This window comes from Lycium barbarum, chromosome 5 (assembly GCF_019175385.1).
Source record: "Lycium barbarum isolate Lr01 chromosome 5, ASM1917538v2, whole genome shotgun sequence".
Classification (NCBI taxonomy): Eukaryota; Viridiplantae; Streptophyta; class Magnoliopsida; order Solanales; family Solanaceae; genus Lycium; species Lycium barbarum.
The window spans coordinates 80,690,860-80,714,910 of record NC_083341.1 but is presented as its reverse complement, the minus strand read 5'-3'; the positions used below and the strand labels follow the sequence as shown (position 1 = coordinate 80,714,910).

Sequence of the window (24,051 nt, the reverse complement as noted above, 5' to 3'; positions counted from 1 at the left end):
AGAACACCAAATAGAGAAAATAACTCTATTGCAAAATTTAGGTTTCTGCTCAAAACGTGAATAGTATATTTACAAGTCATGAGAACCCTTTATATAGGCCTAGGTTCTCTTCTTTTATGACTACAAATCCATATTCTACTCTAGAAAGGAAATAACTAAAAATAAGGAAAATAAAATCCCTATTCTACAAGGAAAAGAATAAAAAAAACTAGAATCCTACTAGAACTAGGATAAAGATCCTACTAATGATAGGAAATTAAATCCTACTATAATATAAATCAAGAAACAAGAAACCTATTTAGAAAAGGATTCAAGAAACAAGAATGGGAAATAACTTGGACTTTTCTTTTTCTTGAATTTCAATCTTGTGTTTCTTGATTTTCTTGGATTTCTTGATCTTCTTCATCTTTCATTATGAAGGCTTGCATGTTTGAGAGTAAAGTGAGAGAGAGAATTTTACGGTTTGAGTTTTAATTATGGGTGAAGGAATCGGTTCCCATTGGCAGAAAAAAATGTTTCATTTAAGTCGGGTCGGTTCTGAAGAGTTGTAATGATTCGGCTTAGGATTTTGAAAGGAAGGCGAGAACAATTGATTCCATGGCACTCGACAATTCAAAAGCATGTAAGTACTGAATAGACTACTAACCTGAGTCAGAGGGACCAGGTCCCTTGACTATTTTTTATAAAGTTTAGGCAATAACTCTGAAATATGCAATGTCTCAAGTGCTTGTATTGTCCTGAGAGTGCCATGTGAGCATACCTATAACAGTATAAGAGTAAGTTAGATGTCTCCAAAAACCCCTTTAAGCATTGTACCTTTTCTCTTGACATAGCCAATCATTGAGGGAGAATTAGTTGAGCTTGATCAAGCCCAACTCAAGACGATTCCTTTCAAAGTGCTCTCTGCTCAGTGCCTTGGTGAAGATATCTACAGTCTGATCTTCTATGTTGCAGAACTTCATGAAAATCAAACCCTTCTCCACATTATCCCTTAGGAAATGATGTTTCACATCAATGTTTTTTGTTTTTTTGTGGTGCACTGAATTTTTTGCCATATTAAGTGCACTGGTATTGTCAAACATTAGAGGCACACAATCAGCGAAGTCAACAAAATCCTGAAGTTGTTGTTTGATCCACAGCAATTGAGGACAGCAAGAGGCAGCAGCCACATACTCAGCCTCAGCAGTAGAAAAGGCCACAAACATTTGTATCCTTGTACCCCATAAGATCAAGCATGACCCCAGAAAATGTGCCATTCTAGAGGTACTCTTTCTATCTACCAACTAACCAGCATCAGCATAACCAACCAAGTCAAAATTGTCTCTAGGGGGATAGAAAAGGACCAGGTCCTATGAACCTTTAAGATACCTCAATATTCTTTTAGCAACTTTCAAATGAGACTCTTTAGGACTTGATTAGAACCTAGCACACAGCCTTACACTGAACGCAATATCAAGCCTGCTAGCAGTTAGGTATAGCAGTGACCCAATGATACCTCTATACATGATTTCACTTACCAAAGGACCAGGTTCATCCATGTCCAGCTTAGTAGCAGTTCCTATAGAGGTATCAATAGACTTTGAATTTTCCATTTTAAACCTTTTAAGCAGCTCTTTGATGTAAGTTTGTTGACTAATCATAGTACCCTTTTGAGATTGCTTGACTTGCAGTCCCAAGAAGAAGTTTAGCCCACCCATCATGCTCATTTCATATTCACTTCCCATGAGCTTAACAAACTCTTCACATAGGGAGTCAAAAGTGGCACCAAAGATAATGTCATCAACATATACTTGCACAATCAGCAGATTCTTCCCTCTTTTCTTTAGAAACAGAGTGTTGCCAATTCTACCTCTTGCAAAGCTATTTTTTAGAAGAAACTTTGACAATCTTTCATACCATGCTCGAGGATCCTGCTTTAAGCCATAGAGAGCTTTGTCAAGCTTAAAAACATGCTCAGGGTGATCATGACTTTCAAAGTCAGGGGGTTTCTTGACAAAGACCTCTTCTTTCAAGTATCTATTCAGAAATGCACTTTTGACATCCTTTTGCAACAATTTGAATTCCATATGAGATGTAAAAGCAATTAGAATCTTGATTGCCTCTATCCTTGCCATTGGTGAAAAAGTCTCATCATAGTCAATACCTTTTTCTTGATTATACCCTTGAACTACCAATCTTTCCTTGTTTCTTGTAGTGTTTCCAAGCTCATCAAGCTTGTTACGAAGCACCTACCTAGTCCCAATCATTGTTCTGTCTACTGGTCTAGGGACCAGGTGTCATACCATGTTCCTTTCAAATTGATTAAACTCTTTGTGCATACCACTAATCTAATCAGCATCTTCCAATTCCTCCTTGATATTCTTGGGCTCAATTTGAGAAATGAAAGCAGAGTAGGCAAACATGTTTCTTACCTTAGACCTGGTTTGGATGCCAGAATCTAAGGGAGTAATTACATTATCAAGAGGGTGAGATATTTTGTGCTTCCATTTGGATACTTGAATTTTAGTACTTGAGGGACCAGGTGCCTCCACGTTTGATCCATCATTCGCATCTACAGATCCATGATCTCCACTTATTTGTTCAGCACCAGGAGTACTTAACACCGCATCGGCTACTCTATCTTCAGCATCAAGTGAAGTGATGGAGGGACCAGGTACCTTGGCATCATCTGGATATTTTGTGCATCTTCTTCGTTTCTTTCCTCAACTTGATTCATCATTTCAGCTTTTCTATTTGTGATTTCCAGGACCTCATCAGGAATTAAGAGGTCTCCATCTTCTGCTTCACCACTTTGTGTCCCTTTGCTTCCCAACTCTTTGTCTCATCAAAGATCACATGCACACTTTCTTCCACAATTTGAGTTCTTTTGTTGAAGACTTTGAATACTTTGTTGTGAGAAGAATACCCGAGAAAGATTCCTTCATCACTTTTAGCATCAAACTTTCCTAAGGCCTCCTTACCATTGTTGAGAGTAAAGCATTTGCATCCAATTTCCTTAAGGTAAGTTAGCTTGTGTTTCTTTTCATTCAGCAGCTCATAGGGTGTCTTCTCAAGCAAGGACCTGATCATACACTTGTTAATCAAATGACAAGCAGTGTTAACAGCCTCTGCCTAGAAGCTTTTGGCCACACCACTTGTAATCAACATTGTTCATGCCATGTCTTCAAGTGTCCTGTTTTTCCTTTCCACAACATCATTTTACTGAGGTGTTCGAGGAGCAGAAAAGTTGTGACTAATCTTATTTTCAGTACAGAATTCATTAAAGTTGGCATTGTCAAATTCAATGCTATAATCAGATCTTATACTTACAACTTGGTGTCCCAACTTCACTTGAATCTGTTTCACAAAGGCTACAAACATAGGGAATGTTTCATCCTTGGTTCTTAGAAACAGAGTCCAAGTGAATCTTGAAAAGTTATCAACAATTACAAAAATATACTTCTTGCCACCTCTGCTTTGAATCCTCATAGGCCCACAAAGATCCATATGAAGCAGCTCAAGTGGCCTAAAGGTGCTTACTTCCTTCTTTGGTTTAAAAGAAGTCTTGACCTTCTTCCTCTTTATGTATGCATCACACACCTTGTGATCTTTGAACTTGACATTTGGTAGCCCACCGACCAGGTCCTTTGCCACAAGTTTATTCAGTAGAGTGAAACTTGCATGTCCCAGTCTCCTGTGCGACAACTCAGCATTATCATCCACAGCACTGAGACATATCAAGTCACCATCATCAGATGAGCCAAAATCTACTGCATAAATGTTCTTGTATCTTTTTACAGTTAGTACCACTTCACCAGTCTTAAGATTGGTGATAGTGCACAAGTGAGACAAGAACTCCACTCTGTTTCCTTTGTCGCAGATTTGGGACACACTTAGCAGATTGTAGCTTAAACCTTTCACATAGTAAACATTTTCAATAGCATGGGAGAATGTCTTGCAAATTTTGCCAATACCAAGAATATATCCATTCTTTCCATTACCAAAGATACACTCCCACCTTTCAAGGCCTTGAGTGAGAGAAAAATTTTCGTCCTTCTAGTCATGTGCTTTGAGCAGCCACTACCCACGAACCATTTTTCACTGCTCCCTCTCACTCTAGCCTGTAAAAAGAGTCATTTGTTAGACTTAGAAACCCAATCCAACTTGGGTCCCTTATAATCATAGAATGGGTGAATAAGAGATCTATTTGCCCATGCAGGTAACATATATTTCATCTTGCGGGGACCAGGTCCCGCATTCTTGGGTTTGTTTTTAACATAAGCTCTGTTTCTCAGACTGAAATCTTGCTTTGCAAGAGTCTTTGAAGTGACCAGTGTTACCACAGTGGGTGCAAAGCCAATTATCAGTCACAGAAACATACTTGCTATGAGGATTGAATGAGGTCTTGGCCTTTTTATAACCAATACCCTATCTACCATCATTACCCTTGCACATAGCAGCAATCTTTTCAGAGGAACAGGTCCAATGAAGAGACTTATCAAGCTCAATTTTCATATGTCTTAAGACCTCTTGAAGTTGCTTATTTTTCTCTAGCTCAGCAGAGAGATTCATTTTAGCCTTTTTGAGTTCAATTTCAAGCTCAAAATGAGTCTTACTAGCCACTTGCTTTAGAGGGGTGTTCACCCATTTGTTCATCTGACTAATCAACAGAGCATTATCCCTAGTTAAATCTTCAACTAGTTCCTTCAAATCAACAATATTAACTACCGTATCATCCCCTACTTGTTCTAACCCTTGAATCTTTTCATTTAAAACTTTTTTCTCGTTAATAAGGCTATGATTGGTATCAATCAGTACATTTGTAAGAGATATTAATTTCTTTTGAGAATAGCTTTTCAGGTTTTTCTGAACGTCAAAGAAATTTACCTCTTGATTCTCATTGTCATCTTCATCTTCCGACTTGGCCATGAGTGCAAAAAAGAACTAATACTTCACAGGTTCATCTTCAACAGCATCTTGGAGGTATCCCCTGTTTCTTCATCTTCGGACTCACTAGAGGAGTCTCCCCAAGCATCTATAGCCTGCTTTACCAAGTTATCAGCCACATCTCTTCTGTTGAACTTCCTCTCAGGGACCTGGTTCCTCTTCACTCCCTTGTCAGCATTCTTGTAGTGATCTTGCTTGTGAAGAAGACAGTCCTTAATGTAGTGTCCAGGATTCCCACATTTGTGACATAAGTCATTTTTTTTAAGTTCTTGCTGCAGCTTCCGATCATAGAGAAACCACTATATTTACGAATCATCTTATGGAACCTTTTTGTAAGGTAGGCCATATCAGATTCATCACCACTTGAGTGTTACACCTCGGAAAATTTTGGTGTCATCATATGATAGAGAGACTAATGCAGGGTGAGATGAATATGATGTTTCTCTAAATAAGGAAGTTTATTTAACGATCCTAGCTAAGATTTCAAAGATGTTGGAAGTAAGAGGCGAAAGTTCCTTAAGAAGGGCAAAGTATATCTAGTGTTTTGGAAAAGTTCCGTCAAGTACCGAGCTAATGTTTACTTAATGATGACTTAACGAAGAGTTGTAACTCTCCTTAGATTGGTAATTAAGTGTTAAACAAGTGTCAAGAAGGTTCCATAAGGATTGGAGATCGAACGAAACGACAGAAATCATTTCAGGGAAGTGTAGTTATACGACCACTTATACGGTCCGTATAACTTTATACGGTCCATATAAGGGGTTCGTATAACCCCTAGCAGGGAGATGATTTCCCTTATGGTGAACCACGGCCACTTATATGGACCGTATAATGTTATACGGACCGTATAAGTGTCCGTATAACACCCGACGGGCTGAGTTATTATCAAGTGTATAAATGTGATCCAACTTCATTATTTTCATTTTAACACTTCTCCACTTCTCCACTTCTCTCCGTCTCTAGACCATTCCCTACATTTCAAATACAAGAATCCAAAGGAGATCCAAGGCTCATATCATTAATCTAAGGGAATCAAGTATAAGGAAGCTCTTAGGGGTTGCTAGAGTCAAGAAGACTTTATGGATTGAAGCTAGGGTTTTTCTTCAAGTGAAGTATTTCCATCCAAGGGTTATTCCTACTCAATCAAAGGTATGTTTTATGATCATTTCTTTTTATTTGAACTATGGAGAGGTTGAAAGACTAGGGTAGAAGAAGAAAGTAGAAAATTGAGTTTAAATGTAGCTTTTATGATATTTATGAATAGTAATCTATATGTAGTCATGATTCTTAGTATAAAATGGACATAATGTTGTTATGGAAGGTGATAATGGTGATGAAGGAGCATTATATGAAAATGTGCTAAAATGGGTATGAAGTTGCTAGTATGAATTGAACATAGGGGTGAATATTGAAGGCTTGGTGTAATGTGATTACTTGAATTGGGTATTATGGATGTTATTGTGATTGTTGGGAGTTGTTTAGTGATATGGTGGAAGTTGACGAAATAGGGGAAATGCTACCCAATTTTCATTAGACTGTGAATTATTCTAGTTCGAATTTAAGAGTGCCATTAAGGCCTAACAGTGGCATGAATCCTTCTAAATGTAGATTATTCAAGCTTCAACGGTGAACGTTAGAGAGTTGAGAAAACAAAGAGGTATGTAAAGCTAACCCTTCTTTTAATAAGGCATGGTCCCTTGGCTATATATATATATCCTTTTATGAGTACCATAATTTCCTCCAAATGATTCTATCTCCAAAGCTACTAAAGCTCATGATCCTCGATACTTTCATGATTCCATTGCATCCTTTATATGATAGTTGATCCTCTAAGGATAGATGTGACAAAAAAATGATAATGGTAATGATGTTGATGATGCTTATGGGCCCTTACGTATACGTGTCTAAGTATGTATGACTATCACGTAACACCGAGCTTATATAGCCGGGTATGATACCTAATGCGCGCACACCACTGTAGTTAGGTACGGATACCACTGAGCCTTGGTAGATCCAGGTATGCATGATCACCGAGCCTTGTCATGTCCGGGTATGCGAAACACCGAACCTTCATGGTCGGGTATGGTATGGATACGAACATGAATACGAACACGAATGTATATGTATGTATGCACACGAGCACGCTTTAGAATTGGAAGGTCCCTATGAAAGATAAGTAAGTAAGTAAGTAATGATGATAATGGCTTTACTATCTCCCGATTTTCCCATCTTATGTTGTTTCCTATGTTGTCTCTTAGGCTCCTATTATGATGTTGATTATGATTTACATACTCAGTACAATATTCTTACTGACGTCCTTTTGTTTGTGGACGCTGCGTCATGCCCGCAGGTGGCCAGTGAGACAGGCTTGATCGATAGCTTTCTTATTCAGGTACTGCTTAGAGGAGCTCCATTTCATCTGAAGCTACAACTTTTGGTATTATTCTTTTGTGTACATACATGGGCACGACGAGGTCTTGTCCCGCCCATATGATGTTACCTACTCTTCTTAGAGGCTCGTAGACAATTGTATATGGGTAGATGTCTTGAAGCCTTATTGGCTTATATTTTGTATGTCATTTTGATGGCCTCGTCAGCTTATGTATATTGATGTGGGCATAGTTTTCAATGATGGTATAAATGTGTCGTTGCCCAATGAATTTAGCGATATTGATGTATAGCATTCATGAATAAGCTATGTGGTTCACCTAGATGTGAATATGAATGTATGATAAGAGGTACCCGGGTGGGTTAGCACCGGGTGCCCGTCATGGCCCTGGGGTCGGGTCGTGACAAAAGTGGTATCAGAGCAGTTCTATCCTAGGGTATGTCTATGAGCCGTGTCCTGTAGAGTCTTGTTTATGGGTGTGTTGCGCGCCACACTTATAAACAGGAGGCTGCGGGAATTTTAGGAATGAATGACCTTCTTTCTTCATAAGATCGTGCGATAGAGCCATGATATAAGGATTTTCTCTTTCCTTAACTGTGTATTGTGTATTTCAGGAATGCTTGTAAAGAGAAAGGCTATAGCAGCCCAAAAGGGCAAAATAGTGGCAGAAAAGCGGGCTGAAAGAGCACCGCCAACGGATATTGAGGAGGGTGAGTCCCAGAATGTGGCTCCATCTCAGTCCTCCCATTCAGTGCCTATTTCTGATGAGCATGAGAGAGCCTCAACCCCAGCTCCTCCACTGGATGCTTCGGGCCAAGATGTAAAAGAGGCCATTTATTTGCTTACTCAGTTGGTTGCCACTCAGACTTAGCGGCAAGGTACGGGACAAGGTGATAGGGTTGTTAGTGCAAGGGCCCATGATTTTATTAGCTTGAACCCTTCGGAATTTTTTGGGTCAAAGCCGGAAGAGGACCCTCAGAATTTTATTGATGGGATGTTGAGGACACTTCGGTTAATGCATGCTTCAGACGTTGAATCGGTGGAGTTAGCATCCTATAGATTGAGGGATGTCGCAGTTCATTGGTATACAGTTTGGATGGCTTCACGGGGAGCCAAGGCATCTCCCCCGGTATGGCAAGAATTTGTGGATGCCTTCCTCCGACATTACTTGCCTCCAGAGGTTTAGCGGGCTAGAGCTGATAAATTCCTGAATCTTAGGCAAGGGAGTATGAGTGCTTTAGAATATAGTCTCCGCTTCAATTCCTTAGCTAGGTATGTTTCGGCCATGGTAGCGGATATAGGTGACCGAGTGCACCGATTTGTGAGAGGCCTAGGGCCATATTTGATGGATAGGTGCTTGACTGCGTCCCTTCAGGACAATATGGATATCTCACGCATTCAAGCCCATGCCCAGAAATTGGAAGAAAGCCAACAACAGCAAAGAAGTGAGCGTGAGTATGATAGAAGGTATAACAAGAGGGCTAGATCTTCGGGTCTGATGAGTGAGCTTAGAGGCGGGCCGAGATAGCAGTTTTCTAGACATTCAGGCTATGCTATGACTAGTATGCCTCCACGGTTTACAAGCTAGAGATTTGATAGATCTACTTATTCCGCGCCGAGTTAAAGTTTCAGGGCTTCAGGTTACCAGTTCAGGGGTGATTCGGGTCAGGCGAGGCCACCCATGCTGCGATGTTCCCAGTGTGGGAAGTTACATTGGGTCCAGTGTCGACTAGGTTCAGAGGGTTGCTATGCATGCGGTCGGCCAGGCCATATTATGCGCGATTTCCCCTCGGTTGGTGGTAAAGGTAGGACCCAGCCTTCAAGATCGGTAGCCGGATCTTCATCGTTTATACGCCCTATGGGGTCAGTTCAAATGTACCAGTTAGCCATGGTAGAGGTAGGGGGAGAGCCCCCAGTTCTAGCGGTCCTCAGCACTGTATTTATGCTTTGGCTGAACGTTAAGATCTTGAGTCTTCTCCTGATGTTGTCACAGGTATATTATCAGTATTTTCTCATGATATATATGCTTTGATAGACCTGGACTCCACATTGTCATATGTTACTCCATATATTGCGGGTCGGTTTGGGCTTAAACCGGAGACGATCAAACCTTTTGAGGTGTCCACACCCGTTGGTGAACCGGTATAGCTAGTCGAGTATATAGAAATTTTTTAGTTTTGATTTGTGACCATCGTACTATGGTTGACTTACATGAGCTAAAAATGGTGGATTTTGATGTTATCATGGGCATGGATTGGCTGGCTTCTTGCTATGCCAATATTGATTGTAGAGTGAAAATGGTTCGCTTCCAATTTCCGGGAGAACCAGTTTTAGAATGGAAAGGGAATACTGTGTCACCAAAAGGTAGGTTTATTTCCTATCTTAAGGCAAGGAAAATGATCACAAAAGGTTGTATTTACCATCTAGTTCGGGTTCAAGATGTAGAGGCTGAACCGCAAGCTCTTCAGTCTGTCCCCATAGTGAATGAGTTCTTGGATGTATTCTTGGAAGAGATTCCAGGCCTCCCTCCAGAGCGGGAGATTGATTTTACTATCGATGTGCTACCAGATACAAAGCCCACATCTATTCCTCCTTACAGAATGGCTCCTGCAGAGTTGAAAGAGTTGAAGGAGCAATTAAAGGACTTGCTCGAGAAAGGCTTTATTAGGCCTAGTTCATCCCCGTGGGAGCACCCGTGTTGTTTGTACGAAAGAAAGATAGCTCCTTGCGAATGTGTATTGACTATCGGCAACTGAATAAAGTGACGATAAAGAACAAATATCCTCTTCCAAGGATTGACGACTTATTTGATCAATTACAAGGTGTCAAATGGTTTTCCAAGATAGATTTGAGATCCGGGTATCATCTAGTGAGAGTTAGGGAGAAAGATATTCCTAAGACAGCCTTCAGAACAAAATATGGCCACTTTGAGTTCCGAGTGATGTCATTTGGGCTAACTAATGCACCGGCAGTATTTATGAATTTGATGAACAACGTGTTCAGGCCCTTCCTAGATTTATTTGTGATTGTATTCATCGATGATATCTTGGTGTATTCTAGGTCCGACGCAGAACACGCGGATCATTTGCGTACCGTTCTTAGAGTTCTTCAAACTCGAGAATTATTTGCCAAATTTTCTAAGTGTGAGTTTTGGTTAAACTCGGTTACCTTTCTGGGGCATATCATTTCAGTCGATGGTGTTCGGGTAGATACCCAGCAGATTGAGGCTGTGAAGACTTGGCCAAGGCCCACAACTCCTACGGAGGTTCGTAGTTTTCTAGGCTTAGCAGGTTATTACAAGAGGTTCGTAGGAGGCTTTTCTTCTATTTCTGCACCACTCACGAAGTTAACCCAGAAATCAGCTAAATTCCAATGGACAGATGCTTGTGAGCGTAGTTTCCAAGAGCTAAAGGATAGATTAACTTCTGCCCCAGTCCTGACACTTCCAAAAAGATCAGAAAGTTATGTTGTGTATTGTGACGCTTTAGGCGTTGGGCTAGGCTGTGCATTGATGCAATATGGTAAGGTGATTGCGTATGCTTCAAGACAGTTACGGAAACATGAGAAGAATTATCCAACCCATGATCTTGAATTGGCTGCATTGATTCATACATTAAAGATGTGGAGACATTATTTGTATGGTGTCCATGTGGATATTTATACAGAGCATAAGAGCCTTCAGTATATCTTCAAGCAGAAAGAGTTGAAATTGTGGCAACGGCGGTGGTTGGAATTACTGAAAGACTATGATGTTGACATCCTGTATCATCCCGGAAAAACAAATGTTGTAGCTGTGCTCTTAGCCGTAGATCCATAGGAATTTTATGCGATGTGCAGCCAGAGAAGAGGGAAATGGCTCGTGAGCTCCAACAGTTAGCTAGCCTAGGAGTTCGAGTAGTGGACTCGGGTCGTATAGGAGCTACCCTTCAGAATCCAGCGGTCTCATCACTAGTGGTTGAAATGAAAGAGCGACAATATGAAGATCCCATGCTAATTCATTACAGAAATACCCTCCCTCAAAAGGAGAAGTCATCATTTGAGATTTCTGGAGATGGAGTTCTCCGATTCCGAGGCAGGTTATGTGTTCCTGATGTTACAGGATTACGCCACCAAATATTGAGAGAAGCTCATTGTTCCCGTTATTCTGTCCACCCAGGAGCAACGAAAATGTATCATCATCTTAAATATGTATATTGGTGGAATGGGATGAAAAAAGATATAGCGGAATTTGTAGCTCAATGTCCCAATTGTCAGCAAGTGAAAATCAAGCACCAAAAGCCAAGCAGATTGTTGCAAGCCATAGAAATTCCAACTTGGAAATGGGAAGTAATTAACATAGAATTCATTACAGGCTTACCTCGTTCCCGACATAAGTATGATTCTCTATGGGTGATTGTAGATAGACTTACGAAACCAACTCATTTCTTACCGGTCAAAACTACATATGTAGCAGAAGATTATGCAAAGCTTTATGTTAAAGAGATAGTGTGGCTTCACGGTGTTCCAGTATCTATTATCTCCGATAGAGGGACTCAATTTAGAGCAAATTTTTTGAAAATCTTTCTAAGTAGGTTTGGGGACTCATGTGAGCCTTAGCACGGCATTTCACCCACAGATGGATAGACAAGCCGAACGTACCATTCAGACCGTTGAGGATATGCTACGGGCATGTGTATTGGATTTTGGAGGTAGTTGGGAGGATCATTTACCGCTTATTGAGTTTGCTTATAATAATAGTTATCATTCTAGTATCCAAATGGCGTCATATAGGAGAGACTAAATTGATAGGGCCAAACTTGGTCCAGCAAGCTATAGAGAAAGTTAAGCTCATATAGGATCGATTATTAACTGCTCAGAGTAGTCAAAAGTCCTATGCGGACAATCGTCGAAGGGACTTAGAGTTCCAAGTGAGAGATTGAGTATTCTTAAAGGTGTCGCCGATGAAGGGCGTAATGAGATTTGGCAAAAAGGGGAAGCTTAGTACCCAGTACATTGGGCCTTATGAGATTGTGCGCAAAGTAGGCAAAGTGGCTTACGAATTAGATCTACCTCCTGAGTTAGAGTCAGTTCACCCAGTTTTCCATGTATCAATGCTTCGTAAGTGCATTGGAGATCCTTGTAGAATAGTACCAATAGATGATGTTCAAGTTACAAAGCAATTGTCATATGAAGAAGTCCCCATTTCCATTTTAGATAGGTAAGTACGAAAGCTCAGAACCAAAGAGGTAGCTTCAGTTAAAGTTTTATGGAAGAATAATAATAGAGAGGAAATGACTTGGGAAGCCGAAGAAGACGTGAAATTCTGGTACCCACATTTATTTTCACCCTCAGAGGAGACTCAGGCAGAGATGCCATTATCTTCAGGTATGTAATGCTTTTCTTGATGTTTTCTTGGTCGTGTGTGGCCATGGTAATTGTTGTTGTTATTGTAGCCCTGTAAGGCGGTGTATTTTAGGTTGCTGTGCAGGATGGTAGTGCCCTATTGTAGGGGGAACTCTAGCGAAATTTTTATAGAATCCCCGAGAACCTAACATTTGAGGACGAATGTTCTTAAGGGGGAAAGAATGTTACACCTCGAAAAAAAATTGTGTCGTCATATGATAGATAGACTAATGCAGGGTGAGATGAATATGATGTTTCTATAAGTAAGGAAGGTTATTTAACGATCCTAGCTAAGATTTCAAAGACGTTGGAAGTAAGAGGCGAAAGTTTCTTAAGAAGGGCAAAGTATATGTGGTGTTTTGGAAAAGTTCCGTCAAGTACCGAGCGAATGTTGACTTAATGATGACTTAAAGAAGAGTTGTAACTCTCCTTAGATTGGTAATTAAGTGTTAAACAAGTTTCAAGAAGGTTCCATAAGGATTGGAGGTCGAACGAAACGACGGAAACCATTTCAGGGAAGTGGAGTTATACGACCACTTATATGGTCCGTATAAATTTATACAGTCCTTATAAGGGGTCCGTATAACCCCCAGCAGGGAGATGATTTCCCTGATGGTGAACCACAGCCACTTATTCGGACTGTATAAGTGTTTGTATAACACCCGACGGGCTGAGTTATTCTCAAGTGTATAAATGTGATCCAACTTCATTATTTTCATTTTAACACTTCTCCACTTCTCTCCAAGTCTCTAGACCATTCCCTACATTTCACATACAAGAATCCAAAGGAGATGCAAGGCTCATATCATTAATCTAAGGGAATCAAGTATTAGGAAGCTCTTAGGGGTTGCTAGAGTCAAGAAGACTTTATGGATTGAAGGTAGGGATTTTCTTCAAGTGAAGTATTTCCATCCAAGGGTTATTCCTACTCAATCAAAGGTAAGTTTTATAATCATTTCTTGTTATTTGAACTATGTAGAGGTTGAAAGACTAGGGTAGAAGAAGAAAGTAGAAAATTTAGTTTAAATGTAGCTTTTATGATATTTATGAGTAGTAATCTATATGTAGTCATGATTCTTAGTATAAAATGGATATAATGTTGTTATGGAAGGTGATAATGGTGATGAATTAGCATTATATGAAAATGTGCTAAATGGGTATGAAGTTGCTAGTATGAGTTGAACATAGGGGTGAATATTGAAGGCTTGGTGTAATGTGATTACTTGAATTGGGTATTATGGATGTTCTTGTTATTGTTTGGAGTTGTTTAGTGATATGGTGGAAGTTGACGAAATAGGGGAAATGCTGCCCAATTTTCATTAGACTATGAATTATTCTAGTTCGAATTTAAGAGTGTCATTAAGGCCTAACCGTGGCATGAATCCTTCTAAATGAAGATTATTCAAGCTTCAACGGTGAATGTTAGATAGTTGAGAAGACAAAGAGGTATGTAAGGCTAACCCTTCTTTCAATAAGGCATGGTCCCTTGGCTATATATATATATATATCCTTTTATGAGTACCATAATGTCCTCCAAATGATTCTATCTACAAAGCTACTAAAGCTCATGATCCTCGATACTTTCATGATTCCATTGCATCCTTTATGTGATAGTTGATCCTCCAAGGATAGATGTGACAAAAAAATGATAATGGTAATGATGTTGATGATGCTTATGGGCCCTTACGTATATGTGTCTAAGTATGTAAGACTATCACGTGACACCGAGCTTATATAGCCGGGTATGATAACTAATGCGCGCACACCATTGCAGTTGGGTACAGATACCACTGAGCCTTGGTAGGGCCAGGTATGTATGATCACCGAGCCTTTTCATGGCTGGGTATACGAAACACCGAACCTTCATGGTCGGGTATGGTATGGATACGAACATGAATACGAACATGAATGTATATGTATGTATGTACAGGAGCACGCTTTAGAATTGGAAGGTCCCTATGAAAGACAAGTAAGTAAGTAAGTAATGATGATAATGGCTTTACTATCTCCTGATTTTCCCATCTTATGTTGTTTCCTATGTTTTCTCTTATGCTCGTATTATGATGTTGATTATGCTTTACATACTCAGTACAATATTCGTACTGACGTCCTTTTGTTTGTGGACGTTGCGTCATGCCCGCAGGTGGCCAGGGAGACAGGCTTGATCCATAGCTTTCTTATTCAGGGACTGCTTAGAGGAGCTCCATTTCATCCGGAGCTACAGCTTTTGGTATTATTCTTTTGTGTACATACATGGGCACGGCGGGGTCCTGTCCCGCCCATATGATGTTACCTACTCTTCTTAGAGGCACGTAGACAGTTGTATATGGTTAGATGTCTTGAGGCCTTGTCTACTTATATTTTGTTTGTCATTTTGATGGCCTCGTCGGCTTATTTATATTGATGTGGGCATAGTTGTCAATGATGGTATAAATGTGTCGTTGCCCCATGAGTTTAGCGATATTGATGTATAGCATTCATGAATAAGCTATGTGGTCCACCTAGATGTGAATATGAATGTACGATAAGAGGTACCCGGGTGGGTTAGCACCGGGTGCCCGTCATGGCCCTCGGGTCGGGTCGTGACATTGAGTCACTTTTAGCTGCTTTAAGGACCAGGTTCTTCTCTTTCCTTGGCTCCCGTCTTTCAAGCTCCTTCTTTTCCTTGGCTCCCGTCTTTCAAGCTCCTTCTTTTTCTTCACCTCATAGGTTTTGAGATTTCTAATAAAATCATCAATAGTCATTTTCTCTAGGTCATTGGCTTCAGTTATAGTATTAAATTTACCCTCCCAAGATCCTAGTAGAATACCAAGTATTTTTCGAACTCGCTTATTGGTTGGAATAATCTCACCAAGAGAATGAAGCTCATTGATAATGGAGGTGAAACGAGTGTGCATATCCTGGATTGACTCATCATCCTTTATCCTAAACAGTTCATACTCAGTGGTGAGCATGTCTATTTTGGACTGTTTCACTTGAGAGGTTCATTCATGAGCCGTCAAGAGGGCTTCATACATTTCCTTAGTAGTTTCACAAGATGAAACAAGATTATATTGATTTGGTCCAATACGACACATTAAAATCTTCCTTGCCTTGAACCCCTTTCAATGGCTTTTCTATCAGTTTCAGTGTATTCTTTTCTGGGCTTTACCACTAGCTTTCCAGACTTTGTATCAGTCTTTGTAGGGACAAAAGGACCATCAAGAATGATGTCCCAGAGTTCAGAATCTTCAGCCATCAAATAGACATGCATTCTTGTTTTCTATAATACTGTTCGTTAAACCTTGGAGGTCTCGTGGTTGACTATCCTCCCTCGAAGTTTGGTGGAGCAGCCATAATGAGAGATTCTTTCTAGGTGTTACCTTTTTAGAAAGAACCTTGCTCTGATACCAATTGAAAGAAACTAAGAGTCCACCAAAAAAACAGAAAAGGGACCAGGTTTCTTATCTGTTCCCTCAAGCAAAAACAGAAAGTAAATGAGACACGATATTTACGTGGTAAACTCCTTGCTCAAGGGATTAAAAACCACGACCTAAACCAGTAGGATTTCCAACTTCACTAACTGAGCAACGTTTTCTGATTACAAGCTTTTTGCAACCTAGGAATTAGCCCACTAATCCCTCCCCTTACAATAACTCTATTACAAGCAAAAACCCTTGACTAACTCTAGCCAAGAACAAACTTATTCAACTAACTCTAGCTGAACCTTAACTCACCATAACTAACTATAGTCAGGCGTTTACACAAAAAACTTGATAAACCAAATACCTACGGAACCCTTCTTAAAAGAAGTGTAGGTTTACAATATTAAGACCAAGAAGACAAAGACTAAACAACCTAGGACTTAAGACATCGTCAGTCTTGGGATCTGGTCCTTGGAGTTATTTAGTCTTGATCTTGAAAGCTCCGAGAAAACAGTGGTGGTTGCTCTTTTCAACAATGAGAATAATATGATTTGAAGTGCTAGGTTAAACAAATGCCCACATATTGTTTATATATGGAACCAATGAGAGCATGTGAGGAGCATGTGAGTGGCATGTGATATAGATAGGGACATTACAATGATCCTTGTCTTTTAGCCGACATGCAGCTACTGTTCTGCTATGGCTCTACCAGTCGAAACAATGCCACAGCTTTACAGCTGTCATGTTCGTACAGTGCCTAGTGGACCTGATCAAGGACCTGGTCCTTGGTGTATATGTCAATCATCAAAACTATGAAATGTCATAACTCATCATGAAATGTCATAACTCATCACTGAAGATTTTGGGCCATTAGTTAATGTGCCTTTGTTGGGTCATAAACAATGAAATAAGTGTTTTTTTGGGAAGCTATTGACATCAGATAAAACTACAACATGGTTGCATCCAGAGATAACCTTCTGAAACAATGATATCATTGATGGCAATGCCAATCGCTAGGAAGAACGCCTACAATGAACTGAACTTTGAGGGAGAGTTCAGAAACTGAGCGGTTTTCTTCCTTGTCATGTTTGTCGTGTTTTCCTGTAAATCGATAATGAGTTCTCTAAAGCGTTTTATCTTAAAAACCGCTTAGAATGTAGGTTACCCAGAAATATCATGGTATTTTTTTTTAGTTTAAGAGTCCAAGAAGTGTGTTATTTGAAGAGTCCAATATTTTTATAATTGGTCAGTTTTTAAATCAAACACAAAAATTTGTTAGTTAAAATACATGGGTTTTTTCTGCTTTTGCCATATCACAACTAAACTGTTTTTCTTTAAAAATTCAGTTAATTGTCTTAACTGTGACACGTGGCTTTGGCTGATGCTGCTTCTTGGCAATTTGTGGTGGTTCTTCCTCTGCTTTTAATAATATATAGATATTTCCCACATTGTTTTCGTCGTCTGTGTATGAAGATCCATGCAAACAAAGTCAAATTAATAACATCATCAACACCTTGAATTTGCCACATTTGCTTACTATGTGGCATGTTTTTGTTTGATGTGTCACTTGATGCATGATTTCAGTCCCCCAAAACCCTGAGAGAACCAAACATAAAAAGAGAGATATATTCTTTAAACTCTCTATCAAAGTGTGTAACGAGTTTGATAAAAACAAGAATGGCTCAAGAAAATGTGAAGTTTCTTAACCTTCTGTTTGGATGGTTGTTTCTCGTGGTTTTTTAGGGGTTTGGTTGGTCTTAATCTACTTTTTTTCAAGTGCTATTGGTAGCAATAATACTCAAGATAATGTTCAAGGTGCTTATGCAGATGGCATATCACCACCGCATGAACAAAGTACATGTACAAATTGTACAATTTTTCAATATACTTGCCAATCTCCGCCACTACCACCACCGACTCCTTCTGGCTACCAAAGCTATGGCGTTCCACCACCTACCGACAGGGGAGGATCCACCCTTTAGGGTGGGGGTGGGGGTGGCACCCCCTCGATTAATAAATTTTTTACATACCTATGTTGTAATTTACTTAAATTAGGTTAAACATTTGATCCTGCCACCCCCAGTCGTAAATTAGACAAAGGTGCCACGGCTATTAGACACGAGTTTGAATCTATCTTGAACATTTTTCAAGTCCCGTTTTTCTTTGCGCTTTTTACTTCCTTTGTACCAATAATTCTCTTTTCGGCCCTCCCAATTTTCTATTTATCTTTTTATTATTTATATTGTCTTTCCTCCTTTCTATTCTTTTATCTGTGATCTCTAGCGAGAACACACAAATAGAAACTTCAAAATCTTTTAAATTAAGTATTTCTCTTAATCTCAAATCTGTGAGTATTTAAATCGAAAAACTTGGGTCTCAATGGGAATTTTGGATTGAGATCAAAATTCATTTGTTTTTATAATTTCTTTTGTTTATTACTCCCTCCGTCCATGTTTACTTGTCTATATTTGACTTGGGACACTCTTGATAAGCAATAAATAAAATTAGAAATGAATTGGAGTACTTAATAATAAGGGTAAAATAGGTATAAATTGGTAAATTATGTCTTGGTTTTTTAAACTATATAACTTACAAGTAAAAGTGGACATATATTTTTAGTATACTGGACAAATAAAAATTGCGGAGGAAGTATATTATAAAAATTTATGCTATTCTATAATTGTTAAATTTAATTTAAATCACTTTACTACTTAAATTGTGATGGAAATTTCGTAAGCACTGCTTAGAAAAAACATGAAATTTATGATTTATTTTTGAGAACTTGTAGTTTATCTAATTCTACATTTACTTATGGGGTGTATTTACCTATTGAAGATTTTTTCTATTATTTTTCTTATTTTGATTGATGTAATTTCCTTATTGAAGATGTTATTTTACTTGTGCAAATTCATTTTTTAATATACATAAGAGATGCAAGTCCCTTGGTGAAAATGTTGATTTTACTTCTGTTGTTAATAGGTGTTAATGAGTGTGATTCCTTATTTAAGATGTTAATTATGTTCGTTTCTTGATTTTTGAGATGTAATTTTCATATTTGCAAATTAAAAAAAAGTCTATTAAGTTGACCCGAATAAACTAAAAAGAGATGGACCCGACCCAAATACACGTTCCTAACAAGATGTACATTGAAAAAAATTGTGGCACCCGCCACCTTCAAATCCTAGATCCGTCTCTGCCTACCGGTTATGGATTAAATTGTCCGCCAGCTCAGCCTGTTACGCCGTGCTGCCACAGTATAGTAACTATAGGCCTCCCCCACCTTACTACTATTCTAGTTCTTCAACTCTAATGCCTTTTATCAAGCTCTTTGCTTTTGAATGGTCTTCTGCTATTTTAGTCCTTTTTATCCATTATGTTGTTTATGTTTGAAGCTTGAAGATGATTTCAAAGCTCTATTTCTCATAAGTGCTTTCCTCTCTTGTTGAGGAAGATAGTAGTTTAGTAAATATCTAATGTCTTGTTGCAGAGTCTATTTCTTATTTTCAAGAACATTGTATGTATCTTTGTTGTGGGAAAATTGTATTGAACTATATATGGTTTAGTACTTTTTTTTAAATGTATCCTTTCATTTGAGCTATTGTAATTTCATGTCTCAACTGTTCGTCTGGCTAGGCAATTCAATGCCCCTTTAATGTATTTAAGTTCTATTGCTCTTTTATATATTGATGCATTGAAAACTCTAATTTTTATTTATGACCTTTCCCAAGTAAGGGTGAGAGAATTAAGCATTGTGAGGCGTGAAACAATCTCGTACTAAACGAAACTACATTCACTTTCCATAATTGACAAAAGGTTGTTCGTGCACTTGGCCTGATAATCGCAACCTATCAATTCGTTCCACAAGTGTAACATTTTCTTTTACTTTCTTTTTTTGGGCTCATTTCTTGGACTATGAACCTCGAATGCTGCAAATGTAACCTCGAACGATCTGCAACATTCGAGGTTCATAGTTTAGAAAATGCAACTCACATAGAAAGCATAGTAAGTTCCAAGAAAGCCAAATCAAAGTGAGTTTGGCATAGACATTAAACTTGACAACTCGCATATATGCTTCAATAATAAGAGAACTTGACAAACATACATTCATTGGGAACACACCCCTACTACTAGAATACATTTCAAGGATACAAAGACTACTATGAAGATTCTTGGTTGTACTAAGGCCCCTTTATGTATCAAACACAACAGCAATCACATATTCAGTTACTAATAATAGGATGTGGAAATACCAAATTTAGTAGATTCAGACTAATGGAGATCGGAAGAGCTTGGCAAAGGAGAATCGCGAGGCCTTCCTGATATAATAATCTCGCACCTAGGAAAATCCCTGGCTAATTTCCTTAATGAGTATTTTGAAGTTCTTCCATAATGACACATACAGAGGAAAATATGAAACTGCAAAGATGGTCACAGGTAGGAATGCCATGGAAGATAAAGCAATTTTTTTCCACCTTTCCTTATAGTGAATCATCAAGATTATAGTCGACGCGAATGCTAACATCATCATCGACACAGAAAGAATCAAGAGGGTAAATCCCAGAATTAACTTCTGAGGAAGCGACCGCCTGAATTCATGCATCAGAAATGAAGAGGTAAGAATTGAGAGAAAGGTGATCATTGGGGTCAAATAAAAGGTAATGTAAAGCACATCTCCAATGGTGAAAATCACAAAGAATGGATGGTCCATGAGGACGGGATAACCAGTGCTTTGATTTGGACCACCTGGAATAGTATAGGCTGCTGCAAAAGCCACTGTTGCAATGAGCACAGCAACTATTGTACAGTTTTCCGCAGTGTGTTTAAGCCAATATTTTGCTTCTGAACGAAGTGTAGCATTTGCTTTAGTGAATAACTCTTCTACCGTCTTGCCATCTTTGTTAATAATTTCGAAAAAATCAACTGAGCAGACATTTTTCACACGCTGCAGGGACTGTAAAACTACTAAGTCATATACCATGCTAAGACATAACTAAAGAAATAGAAGTGTAAGAATAAGGTAGTTCATGCTATTCAATATGATATTAGCACAAACAGAATGTCCTGAGTGTCAGTCTCAGTATCACCTATCATTAGTGATAAAGAAATGGATCTTAAACCTAACTCGGCCCTAGAGCTAGATCGTGAAGGGAGCATTGCTTAAGACCATATAAATGGATCAAAGTCCCTTATCCCACAAATGTGGAACTCTAACACCCCCGCACACTCAGGAATGGATGTCTAGAGCGTGGACAATATAAGATGGGGGCCCAACATTGAAAACAATGAGTTGGGGGTGAGCCTGTCTCTGATACCATGATAAAGAAATGGATTTTCGGCCTAACTCAACCCCAAAAGCTAGCTCATGAAGTGAGGATTACCAAAGACCATATAAAGAGATCAATTTCTCCTCATCCCACCGATGTGGGACTCAAGAATTAGAAGATTTATCCCATGCAAAAAAGAATCTACTCCACATGAAAGGCATAAAGAAAGTTAAATAAAGAGAAGTGTTCTCTGTGGCAACTTAAGTTTTCAAATGAGATGATTTACACACTTTAAGATGCTAATAAACTTAAATTAAATGACTTAAAAATCCTTGACATTTGACATCATTTTGAAAGGGGAATCAACTATTATGTTTACCTCAAACAAGAGCAAATTCTCTTGCAACAGCAGAGCAGGGCTTCTCATAGCTGCAATTTCGGGGTCCTCTTTTATACCAACCATGTGCAATATGGAATTTCCCTTATGAGTGATTTTTCTCTTGAGTCTCCTCATTGGCTTTCCCATTTTCTCAACTATGTCAAAGATTTGCATCTGGCGGTACTTGATGGCGACGTGCAAAACGTTACGACCTTAACTGTCAATATATTCCACAGCTTGAGGATACGCTTTCAATATCTCATCCACAATTTTCGTGCAACCTGATTTGGTTGCTAAGATCAAGGGTGACTCAGCCACTTTTGTAACAGCTTGTCCTTCTTGTGCAACACCATGTTGTTCCTCTTTTTCTTGGCCTTTTGAACCATCTGACATTAGTCTATATTTGTGATATCGAGGTTCGACCTGATTTAATGCAGACTCTGAATGCTTCCAAGAAGCATCCTTTGCTATCAGGAACTTTGCAAGTTCAAGAACTGATTCATGTCTCTGCTTTTGCTGACGCATGGACTCCACCATAGGCACTATATAACATTTTACAGCTTCTGAAGTAAAAAGAAAAAAGAAAAAAAAGTAAGGAAAAAAGAAAAAAGAAAAAAAAAGATTTGATGAGTAAAGTTGATAATGTGCTTCTTGCAGGCGTGAAATAGACTGAAAGAAAGAAAAAAAAAAGATTTGATGAATGCCTTGTTATTCCAGAAGAAACATAAAAGGCTATGTTCTGAAGTTCTTAAATAGATAGGGTATATTGAGTTTTACCTTCCCTCTCTGTAGCCTTATGTTCAGTTGAAAGACCTGCAAACATCCCACACAATTTTTCAGGTAACAACACCTAAGTAAATAACAATATTCTTAGAGCATGGAAGACACCTCTTCTTATGAAAAAGGTATTAAAACATCACAAGTACCATAGCAAGGTAGTCATGTAGAGTTTACTAATTGACCTAAATTCTTGTTAAATTGATTCAGATAATGAAACGGACAAAACTTAATCCCAAATTTGAAGAGAACTTACAGTTGAATGCATCAGTAAATTTATTTATATAATCAGATACTTCTAAGATGAAAAGTAGAACAAGCTATGTGTTATATCCCGTATTTTGCACGTTCGGATAAAGTGGGGTAATCAAGACAAGTTAAGGATAAGGCTACAATTTCATCTTGTTTAATATATACGTTGTTCATGAAAATATTGACGCGGAAATATTGAGAAAGGCTAAGGGCAAAATTGGAAATTTAGAAAAAGAAAATAGTTCCATGAATTATAAGAACTAGCCATGAAATAATTGGGCTTGAAAATTTCAAAAAAAAAAAAAAAAAAGGGCCCAACCGGCCATGTGGAAATTAAATTTAAGTCATAAAAGAGAGAGAAGGGTCATTATTTGTCAAGAATATTCAAGAAAAAGGAAGAAGACTTGAGAGAAATTAAAGGGGGCAACATATTCGGCCAATAGGCCAAAAATTCAAGACCAAGAATTTTGATCCCCAAAAAAATATTTCTCCTAGCATTCCTACTAATTCAAAGGTCCTCTCTAACGTGGCATAATCGTTGAAACAAGAAAATCGCTCTTTGTTGCAAAATCACAACTCTAGCTAAGTGGAGAAGTTGAGAAGAAAATGTAAGATTTAATCCTTTTTATATGTTATAAAGGGTTTGTTTATGTTGTAGTATGTAGAAATGGATAGAATTCATGAAAATATGGAAGGTTGCATGGTGGTGTGTATATGCATATGGGCCGTGTGTATGTGTTGTGTGTAGGAAGGATGGGACAATTTCTATGTAGTAATTTGATTGTTGTAGATGGAAATGAGAATTTGATAACTTAAATTGATGTTGGAATTGTTATGGGCTGATTTGGAAGCCAATATGATGTTAGTGTCGTTTCTTTACATGTGAGAATAATGTTGTTAGAATGTGTGTTGTTGGGATAGTTCATGAATTTGGAAGCAAGAAATGCATTAAAAATTGTTTCTAGGGAAGTTGGGGAGTTTTCGGGTGAATTATGGTTTTGGTGGATTTTTTGTATATTTTATAGAATGATATGAAATGCTTTCGAATTGTATTTGAATGATCTTGAATTAGTAAATGAATATGAAAACGTTGATATTGGTTTGAAAGTGTGAAGTTGGAGTAGAAGTTGTTGCATTATGTAGAAAGGAAGACTATTTATGTTAGAATGTGTTTTGTATTGATTGTTGGTGTTGTTGGTATTGCTGTGGGTGTTGTTGTTGACATTTTGGCCGAGTTAAATTCTCGGGGATGTTGAATTTATAGGGGAGATGCTGCCC

General features: G+C 38.6%; 2 protein-coding genes across 2 annotated transcripts; both read right to left on the bottom strand.

The window, feature by feature from the left end:
• Positions 1 to 2,327: 2,327 nt before the first annotated feature.
• LOC132639516 (uncharacterized) lies at positions 2,328 to 4,908 on the bottom strand. The gene is made up of 5 exons (XM_060355959.1): positions 4,416 to 4,908; positions 3,203 to 3,893; positions 2,928 to 3,061; positions 2,658 to 2,814; positions 2,328 to 2,616 (listed from the first exon to the last, which is right to left on the bottom strand). The coding sequence occupies exons 1-5, from the start codon at positions 4,906 to 4,908 to the stop codon at positions 2,328 to 2,330; spliced, it is 1,764 nt and encodes a 587-aa protein (XP_060211942.1).
• A 15,671-nt stretch (positions 4,909 to 20,579) lies between these two features.
• On the bottom strand, positions 20,580 to 21,918 carry LOC132639515 (uncharacterized). The gene is made up of 3 exons (XM_060355958.1): positions 21,745 to 21,918; positions 20,771 to 21,091; positions 20,580 to 20,687 (listed from the first exon to the last, which is right to left on the bottom strand). The coding sequence occupies exons 1-3, from the start codon at positions 21,916 to 21,918 to the stop codon at positions 20,580 to 20,582; spliced, it is 603 nt and encodes a 200-aa protein (XP_060211941.1).
• Positions 21,919 to 24,051: the final 2,133 nt, after the last annotated feature.

Excerpts from the sequence above, each read along its gene's own strand:
- LOC132639516 (XM_060355959.1), bottom strand. The coding sequence starts at position 4,908 with ATGGCCAAGTCGGAAGATGAAGATGACAATGAGAATCAAGAGGTAAAT. Across the intron at positions 2,815-2,927 it reads AGGAAAGTTTGATGCTAAAA|AGTTGGGAAGCAAAGGGACA; the intron begins GTGATGAAGGAA and ends GATGAGACAAAG. Across the intron at positions 2,617-2,657 it reads AATATCCAGATGATGCCAAG|AGTAGCCGATGCGGTGTTAA; the intron begins GTACCTGGTCCC and ends TGCTGAAGATAG.
- LOC132639515 (XM_060355958.1), bottom strand. The coding sequence starts at position 21,918 with ATGCAAATCTTTGACATAGTTGAGAAAATGGGAAAGCCAATGAGGAGA. Across the intron at positions 21,092-21,744 it reads AGAATTTGCTCTTGTTTGAG|TTATGTCTTAGCATGGTATA; the intron begins GTAAACATAATA and ends CTATTTCTTTAG. Across the intron at positions 20,688-20,770 it reads TGATTTTCACCATTGGAGAT|GCGGTCGCTTCCTCAGAAGT; the intron begins GTGCTTTACATT and ends GCATGAATTCAG.